Below are 9,231 nucleotides of genomic sequence, written 5' to 3'. Positions count from 1 at the left end.
ACTATATATATATATATATATATATACGTATACATATAATAGTGAATATATGAATCTCATAATAGTGAAAGCTATACTATTATATTATAGTAGATTTTACATAATTTTTGGCATACAGCTCGCGCATAATTCTTTATCTTTATTTCATTTCTTTTTTCGATGTAGATGCTTAAAGAGAGAATTCCCAACCGAGATAGCGTTGGTCATGTGGGAAGCCTGCTGGGTCAATTATTTAACAGATCATTTCCACTTATTTCTTTGCCTCGCTATAATGTGCGTTTATGCGGACGACGTGATCGCCCAAGATCTCCGAACGGACGAAATGTTGCTGCATTTCAGTTCATTGGCCATGTACATGGATGGGAACATTATACTTAGAAAGGCACGAGGCTTGCTTCATAATTTCCGTCAACTCGTGCGATTACCTTGCACATTAGCCGGACTATGTCGACAATGTGGTCCAGGAATGTGGGACAGCGCGCATGATCCGGTAATAGAGTGTGTTGGTCACGAGGATACGCATTGTCCCTATTTAAATAATTACGAGTAACTGTCTAATTTATAAAAGAAGAAGAAGAAGAAGAGAGCTCATCAGTATTACTTGGCGTACAGATTAACTCGTTTCGTCGAATTATTAGATATATATTATTAAAGTCCTTGTCCTCTGCACGGATTTTTCTTTATAACAAACTTTGATTAGTAGTTAGTCTATAAAGAGAATCTCTTGTAAACATTAATATTTACAAAATATAACGAATCTAGCCATTATGCTCTCTCGATCTACACATACGCGTATAAATTCCGTTGTCGCACGCGACGATATGTGATATACATTCTTTTTTGTTCAAGCTATTCGAGTATTTTTTTTTTTAAGTAACCAAGAAAAAAAGAATAAGAATATATAGCCTATATTAATTACCACGTTATATGCAACACACGCATGTTGATATCTCGATTTCAATCAATGTCGAAACACAAAGACACATATCTCAAAATACAACAATTTCAAATCAAGTTGACCATCAGGTAAAAAATAAGTTTACAAGACTTTGACAACATTGTATATCAATAGATAAGTATGTGCAGTATTCGTAACATTCAAGACTGACGAATGAAAAGAAAGGATAACTAGTACAAACGAATTTCCAAATGTACGCAGCTTGGAGATATCCATCATCTAATCTCACTCAAATATCTCAATTTAATTTAATCTAATAAGAAGCTCGTTCGTTGGAAACCAAAAGGATAAATCAAATAGTCTACATACATGTACACGAAAGTGCTATTTATTGTAAATATGTACTCGAATTGTACAGGATATACCTAATAGCATATATGTTCACTCCAAAGTGTTCACTTGCGTTCGTATACATATGACACATTCTCGTACACGTATGTGTAATTTTATGTACGTATAAAAACAGCGCAATATTTTTTTTTTCCTTTCACAGCTTGAGATGCAACGCGAAAAATTTTCGCTTATTGAAAATTGATGAAATGTAATCTTTTGCTAAGCACACAGCCTATACATTACACCTATACCATTGTTACCTCTCGGAATTTATTCGAAAACAAATACAAAATTATTGTGATAAGCTAATTTCACCGAGTAATTCACTAATCTCTTTGAATAGAATACTAATCCGTCCTTTGTTTATTTCAATTATTATTATATATAGTAGTATCTGTTGTCACAGATATGCGTAAAAATAATAAAGTTGCTTTATAATAATCAAGATTTCACAGATACTGTGCTTAAATAACAAAGGCATTTCACGCTAATTCACTTGATCAGGGACATAAAATTTTATCAAAAATACCTTTTATCGCGCTTTTATCGTACTGTCTGGTATCGTTGAAATCTTAAAGAGAAATATATATCTGTTAAGGTCTGTTTCATGCAGATCTCTCAGTTTAAAGTAAATACAAGAACGTAAAAATGTGTATGTTTGCGCGCACGCGTGTGCTGGTGCGAATAAATCGAGATAGAGGAACTTGTACATACATTCAACTATTTATTATTATCCATTTCAATTGCTTTTTGCGCGCGCAAAATGCTTGTTTGTATGCGTGCACGGCACACATGCTCGTGCATATGCACATAGTTAAAATATTCTTTATTATATGCTACATTCGTATCCTGTGTATCTGTATACATAAACGGTCTGTTTTTTTATTACTGCACTTTCTAAACTAATACACACAGTGCAATAAGTTGAAGTGAAACAAATATACGTCTGTTTCACTTTAACTTATTGTATCGGAATGCAGCAATAAGAAACGGACCTACAGATGCACAGATGTGACGGACATACTGCAAATACCTTTTTGGCAGTTTCACATACGTATTTTGTACAAAAATACAATCTCAAAAAGAACATCATCGTAATATCATACTTTTGCTATTGCCTCTACTATCACATATATACTAATATTATTTTATTAAAAATACACAAACACGAACTATTTTAGCGTATAAAAAAATATATATACAATAACGGAAATTCATTAGAATATTGTAATAAAGAAAAATCATGCACCTCTGTCCCGGGACAGATAAGTAAAATATATGTTATAAACCTTTTTTTTTCTACAGATTTCTACATTTCTAAATATCTCCTACATTGAACCTGTTGAACCTATCCGATATTTGACTTGTATACACTGACTTGTGTGTATCAAAGTATTGTCGATTTACTGTATGTACGTATGTTACGTATCTTGCCATAAATAACGATTGCCTTATGAGTTTTCTCAAAAAAATTGACCAATCACAAATATGAGAAAAATAATCGACTGATTGGTCAATTTCTTACGACTGAAGCTTAGATAATGGCTTATTGTAAAAAGCTTATTACTTGTCGATCGTTCCGTTGAAGGATTTCATAGATCGTATTGTATCGTCGCTCTTATCTCACGTTTCATCACTTTAGTTACTTTAATTCGATCCAAGTGCTCGACATCAGTCGATACCAATATCGACTGACTGTCGATTCTGGATAATTCTATGACTACATTTATACGACATCCTTATAATCGGATTTAATAATATCTATCTATTATATTATATAATTGATATATAGTTACGACACTGGCCAATCCCAGTCATTCCATTCTTCAGAGAAATGGCTACAATTGGCCAATTTCGTAATAACGGATGTTATTAAATCTGATTAAGGGTGTCGTATAAACGAAGTCTATGATATCTACATTTTTTTGCTATGATAAATTTTGAAACGTATCAATGGATATCCATAATCAAATTTCTCGTAAACATCCTGCATTCGTCTCTATGATGGATCTTTTAGCACGAACATAAAGTTATTTTCTCTTTTGGTATAAATAATATTGATTTTGTTATTGACTGATTCAAGATTGCAAATGTATTTGCATGAAATTAACCGATACTAAAATCATACAAGTAATAGCCCATACTACGACGAAAATTAACCAACACCTGCCTGAGAAAGGACTTGCAAATTTGTTCATGACCCCAAGGCCGATAATCTTGTTAGTCTTTTGCCTCGCATAATAGACTAAAAATGTAGGTATTAAGTACTGTATTCCTGCTCCAGCGTACGAGCCTGTGATACCAACTAATATTGACAGATCTTTGGTAATAATTGCGATCAAGTACGGTGGTATTACCGCCAAGACGGGGAAGACGAGTTTCCGAAGACATAAATTGTAAGATGTATCCTCTTTTAAGAAGAGTGCCTGCAAATTATTTCGGAGTGTAATTGCTATAATGGGAAAACTGGTACTCAAAGTAAATACTGGGAAAAGGGCTAAAAAATACTCCATAAGGAGCATAAAAATATTGTCACTCTTGGAACAATTGCCTAAGCCACGTGGTCCAAAGTCCAAAGTATAAAGATCGTCCAAACGCTGAAAGGCGAAGATGCCAGTTAGAGCTAATAGTAAATAAAAAAGAGCGATTAGGGTGTAATCAAGAGCTAGGAATTGTCTTAGTTTAGACTTGTCCGCTATTGGTGTAACCAAGGCCGGTAACGAATGATGACACATGAAGGAGTAAACGCAAGCACCGAAAAGACTTGGAATTCCTAAAATGATAATTAACAGTATTGTTAATAACGTTAATACTTATTCACAGTTATTCTGTACCTCTAATGACACTAATCTGTTAGTAATTATATAAATTGACGATAATTATTAATCTTTCAGCTTACCGGCTAAATTTGCAATAGGTGGATCGCCACGAGGGCCGTGTACAAAAAGATTTTTTGTAGCGTATACGATCATTATAGTGAATGCGAGCCATCGCATTACCGAAGTTAGTAGTTGAAGATACTTGGTCTTTTGAACATTGAAAAATACAAAGGGACCCAATAATAATACAAACACGGTCTGAAAATAAATAAAAATCGCAACAATCATTATCGTACAGTTTTGCATTTATGGCGCTTGTAAACATTCATTTGTCTTTATTTAATATTTAATAGACAATAAGGACGAATTGATATGTTTAGAAAAAATGCAATTTTGCAAATCGATGACATACCAGAAATATTCTATACACATCCAGTCGAGTAAACGTAGGACCTTCCCAGCAAAGTTCAGTATCTGGTATAGTGTCATTGCAGGTAAGATTTTTTGGTAAATAAGTACAGGCGACATCTGCTAGTGACTTTGCGATTGCTGCACCATAAATGCTTAAATCTCCATATAGATATATAGCGAAACATAAATAAAATAGAGTAGTGCCAAATCTGTTAAAAAAAATAGATGCCATCTGTCCCATTTCTATTTTATCGCGAATTACATAATATCTACAAGTTGTATCCAAACAATCTGGACTGGTTGAAGGAGCAGCTACCAATGGAGTGTCCTCTGAATCTGAATTGGAAGGATCAGGTTCACTTATCGTCTGTAAAACCTGAAAAATATTTCAGTTTTCAATGTTACAACACGTATATGGGCAAATAACAAGATGATGCATATATGTATCGCTGCTAATATCAAATATGCCAATCTGTCTCTTGTCATAACGTTACCTTGCACATCTTTCTAAAATATCTGTAGTACACTCAGCTGTCCTGTATAGAAAGCTAAACAAGTTGGAAAACACTTACGCGTTTTCGATGTTGCGTATGCCTCCACATAACAATAGCATTGGCAGACGCCATTGCCTCTATGATAAATGTAACTGTGATAAAACTAGACGGAAGAAGAAAGTTAATGAGACGAAATAAATTTAGATTTATGATGTAAAACATTTTACATGTATACCTGATGAACGCCAACACTAGAATGATACTTAATCCAAGTGCCCATCCTGCTCGACTAAACACAGCGGGTAAAGTCAAAGCGCCTGTTCCAACGATGAGATTGAAGATGTACACGAGCCCAATCTACGATGGAGATCTCTTTAACCGTCAACTATTTAATCTAGTCTAATCTACTATTACCTATATTTATATTATATTGGTAGGTTTGAGGTTAGGGTTAATAAACGCGGTACGCCTACATGTCAATTATGAACAATATAAATAATAAGTATATGCGGAAAAAACAAATTAATTCCCTCTTTTCCTTACCCATGTTGGATACTGATCGTTAATATTCTCCTCGGGCATCTCTCTCTCTCTCTCCTCTCTCTCGAGTCGAACCAGCGTTAAATTCTCAAACCACGCAAGTATCCGAGAGAGAGGATGTCGCGTCGCGTCTCGTCTCGTCTCGTTTGATCTCGTCTCGTTCACTTGCCCTCTCGTCTTGCTCACATATTCATCTACTAGTCACTGATAAACGCCGATGATCACCGACCTGTCGTTGATTCGTACTTTTCCATTGATATGGTAACACAGCTGTACTTATCATAAAGACATTGACATGGTGCACTCACGTCTTTCATCTTGTTCAAAAGCAGCCACCTCAAATGTGTGTGTGTGTGTGTGTGAGATACGTACACTTATATGCCGCGAGAAGAAGAGAAGGGCAAAGGGATGGATGAAGGAGACGCATCATTTACAAACATTACTCCGAAATCAACCGGTCATATTTTCGCCCAAGTTCAAATGATCATCTGTTAATTAAACGATTACGAATTTCGATTTGTAATTAGGTAATTATACCAAAGTAAACACTTTCTCCAAAGACGAAGAAACAACCGTGTTCTGTATTGAATCCAGATGTAAAAGAAATTATCTCTTAAATTGAAATATTTGAATTTCGACTGCAATTATTTTATATATCTATTCTATTACGATTATATTACTACCACCCTTTTCTATCATTTTGTTTTATTCAATCAATGTTTCGCTTCATATATTCTATTTGTATAGCTTTAATTCATTAGATTTTTTGCCGCTTTTTCTAGAGACTCTAATATCAAAATTGCCTGTGGAGTGTCTCGAGTGTCCCTCGGAATTCTTTTACAATTATAAATTTTTCGACCAATTACTACTACTAAGAAAATCTTTCCTTAGCAAAAATATCGAAGTGCAAGTAACTTTCGAAAGAACTTTGCAGAGCTCCAAGTAGATAACAAAATTACAATCTTCCGAGCTCAGGGAAGAAAGAATAAAGTATGAAAATAAATCTCGTAAAAAGATCGGCGTGCACTAAACGAGAAAAGTTTACACGATTAGCGATCTATAATAGAAAAATTACTTTAGAAAAGATCGAAATGTGGAGGAGAGCGGAAGGTTGGGACGATTTAATGAAAAAACTATAAATCACAATTATTATTTTTCAGACTTTTATTTTATAATCCCATAAGTCTAAAGTAGTCTTTAAGATGTGTACGTGAATGGTCTTGCGCAATACAATGGGAATAAATTATAATACTTTGGCTAACTTACGGGGTCGAAACCGTCGTGCCTATCATTTTTCCGTTTATTTTAGCGAACGTTGGTAGAACCTTTCCGGATCAGCGGTTTACCCCATCGTGTAAAAAAAAAAAGGAAAAAGAAAGAAAAAAGAGGGGGGGAGGCCATATTTTCCCTCAACGATAGGCAAATTGTAATGGAAAACGGAATGAAAACAGGTAAGAAGTCTCAGAGGTTCGTCTCTGCGCGGAATGACGTACAATGTATGTTCAGTTTTGACGCAAGCATCTCTTAAAAATACCGTACATGATCGGAATGCATTGATCGACGTTGATTGCCATCATATCCGAACTCTGCCGTCTCTATCCACGAGAAGAGTATCATCAATCAACGGTTCTTCCCGCGACAGAAATTGTAGTTATCCGCGTGAACGTTTCTTGCTCGAATTCTCGAAGAAAACCGGCAATCGAGGTTTACGCGTACGATGTTTACGGGAGAGTCTAACAAAAAAAAGAAGCGTTTTTTTACTCTCGCATTGAGAGAAGAATGTCTCGGGAGGAATGTTTGGCTAAATGCTACCGTATAGAGACACAAGTTTTATTCAAATATATAATACAAAGGACTCGATACTATAAGGTAGAAAAAGGTATTCAGAAATCGGGGCACATGTTTAAGATCGTTATGTCGAATAGATGAAAAACGATGGAAAATGGCCACGTTTAAAACGAGCAAGAATGAGCCGTCGATTTATTTTGGATTACCGCCAAGACCGAGGAACAATCGCGGAAGGAGGGCGATATATCGTAAGCTCCTCTCTTTCTTTCTTTCTTTCTTTCATTCTCTCTCTCTCTCTCTCTCTGTCTCTCCTCTCGTTTAATCGGAGACGTTTACCTCAACGCGTATCTTAAACACGTACATCCGAATTGAAAGAAGCTACCTTTGCCCCGAAGGAACCAAAGGGCAATCGTCGCGGAAGTTGATGTTACGTCCGCCTGCTTTCATAGACAAAAGCCCCTCTCTCTCTCTCTCTCGCTCTCTCTCTCTCTCTCTCTCTCTCATTTCTCAAAGTCTCAGGGATCGGGGAATGATAGTAAATGTGATCGAGAACGCGTTTAGAAGCACTTCCTGTGGACGATGGAGGGTCCGGACTCGTCGTACTCCTGCTTCGAGATCCACATCTGTTGGAAGGTAGAAAGCGAGGCGAGAATCGATCCACCGATCCATACAGAATATTTCCTCTCGGGTGGGGCAATAATCTTAATCTTCATAGTAGACGGAGCTAAGGCAGTGATCTCCTTTTGCATTCTGTCGGCTATGCCAGGATACATGGTGGTACCGCCGGATAGAACAGTATTGGCATACAGATCCTTACGGATGTCGACGTCGCACTTCATGATCGAGTTGTACGTAGTCTCGTGAATGCCACAAGCTTCCATGCCTAGGAAGGAGGGTTGGAAGAGAGCCTCGGGGCAACGGAATCGTTCGTTACCTATAGTGATGACCTGACCATCGGGAAGCTCGTAACTCTTCTCCAAACTGGAGGAAGAGGCCGCTGTGGCCATTTCCTGTTCAAAGTCGAGCGCGACGTAGCAAAGTTTCTCCTTGATGTCGCGAACAATTTCTCGTTCGGCGGTAGTAGTGAAGGAATATCCTCTCTCCGTGAGAATCTTCATGAGATAGTCGGTCAAATCGCGGCCTGCTAAATCCAAACGGAGGATAGCGTGTGGCAGGGCGTATCCCTCGTAAATCGGTACGGTATGAGAAACACCATCGCCCGAATCCAGCACGATACCGGTGGTACGACCGGACGCGTAGAGCGATAGTACAGCTTGAATCGCCACGTACATGGCGGGGGTGTTGAACGTCTCGAACATAATTTGTGTCATCTTTTCGCGATTAGCCTTGGGATTCAAAGGTGCCTCGGTAAGGAGAACCGGATGTTCTTCCGGAGCTACTCGCAGTTCGTTATAGAATGTGTGATGCCAGATCTTCTCCATGTCGTCCCAGTTGGTAACGATGCCGTGTTCGATCGGATACTTGAGCGTCAAGATACCCCTCTTGGATTGAGCCTCGTCACCGACGTAAGAGTCCTTCTGTCCCATACCAACCATGACACCCTGGTGGCGTGGCCTGCCGACAATCGAGGGAAAGACGGCGCGGGGAGCATCATCCCCGGCGAAGCCAGCCTTGCACATACCGGAACCATTGTCGACTACGAGCGCGGCAACTTCCTCGTCGCACATGTTTGCTTTCTTGCTTTATCTGCAAAACAAATATTAATATTACAATTAGCCTACAACGCGAGAATATTTTCGCGCGCGTATACATTACAAGACATACGTACGTTAGTTATACGTACGTACGTATATAAATGGAACTCGTGGTTATAAACGAAATTAAAAGTAGTGAATAATTTAATTAAAAATTAAGTTAAAGTAGTTAA

At 37.4% G+C, this 9,231-nt stretch overlaps 3 protein-coding genes across 6 annotated transcripts in view; 1 reads left to right on the top strand and 2 right to left on the bottom strand.

The window, feature by feature from the left end:
* Positions 1 to 642, top strand: part of LOC108745578 (TBC1 domain family member 16) — a 4,569-nt gene extending 3,927 nt beyond the window's left edge. The window contains exon 7 of the mRNA XM_018481807.1: positions 166 to 642. Coding sequence (XP_018337309.1) covers positions 166 to 550 — 385 coding nt within the window. The 3' untranslated portion in view covers positions 551 to 642. The remainder of the gene's footprint in view (positions 1 to 165) is intronic.
* A 1,875-nt stretch (positions 643 to 2,517) lies between these two features.
* On the bottom strand, positions 2,518 to 5,754 carry LOC108745594 (transmembrane protein 104 homolog). Of its 2 annotated transcripts, XM_018481850.1 has the most exons (7): positions 5,713 to 5,754; positions 5,559 to 5,682; positions 5,251 to 5,372; positions 5,094 to 5,178; positions 4,523 to 4,897; positions 4,191 to 4,368; positions 2,518 to 4,064 (listed from the first exon to the last, which is right to left on the bottom strand). In XM_018481850.1, exons 2-7 carry the CDS (start codon positions 5,595 to 5,597, stop codon positions 3,370 to 3,372), a joined length of 1,494 nt encoding a protein of 497 aa, XP_018337352.1. In that variant the 5' UTR covers positions 5,598 to 5,682; positions 5,713 to 5,754; the 3' UTR covers positions 2,518 to 3,369. The 2 variants fall into 2 exon arrangements, with proteins under 2 accessions (XP_018337352.1, XP_018337345.1); XM_018481843.1 differs by lacking the exons at positions 5,094 to 5,178; positions 5,251 to 5,372; positions 5,559 to 5,682; positions 5,713 to 5,754 and adding an exon at positions 5,016 to 5,090.
* A 1,086-nt stretch (positions 5,755 to 6,840) lies between these two features.
* The window catches only part of LOC108745605 (actin-5C), a 5,244-nt gene continuing 2,853 nt past the window's right edge, over positions 6,841 to 9,231 (bottom strand). For all 3 annotated transcript variants that reach the window (XM_018481873.1, XM_018481880.1, XM_018481864.1), the window contains exon 2: positions 6,841 to 9,050. In XM_018481873.1, the coding sequence (XP_018337375.1) occupies positions 7,901 to 9,031 (1,131 nt within the window). In that variant the 5' untranslated portion in view covers positions 9,032 to 9,050 and the 3' untranslated portion in view covers positions 6,841 to 7,900. The remainder of the gene's footprint in view (positions 9,051 to 9,231) is intronic.

This window comes from Trachymyrmex septentrionalis, unplaced genomic scaffold (assembly GCF_001594115.1).
Source record: "Trachymyrmex septentrionalis isolate Tsep2-gDNA-1 unplaced genomic scaffold, Tsep1.0 scaffold106, whole genome shotgun sequence".
Classification (NCBI taxonomy): domain Eukaryota; kingdom Metazoa; phylum Arthropoda; class Insecta; order Hymenoptera; family Formicidae; genus Trachymyrmex; species Trachymyrmex septentrionalis.
Note: the sequence above shows the minus strand (reverse complement) of the source record. Positions and strands in the feature narration are given on the sequence as shown.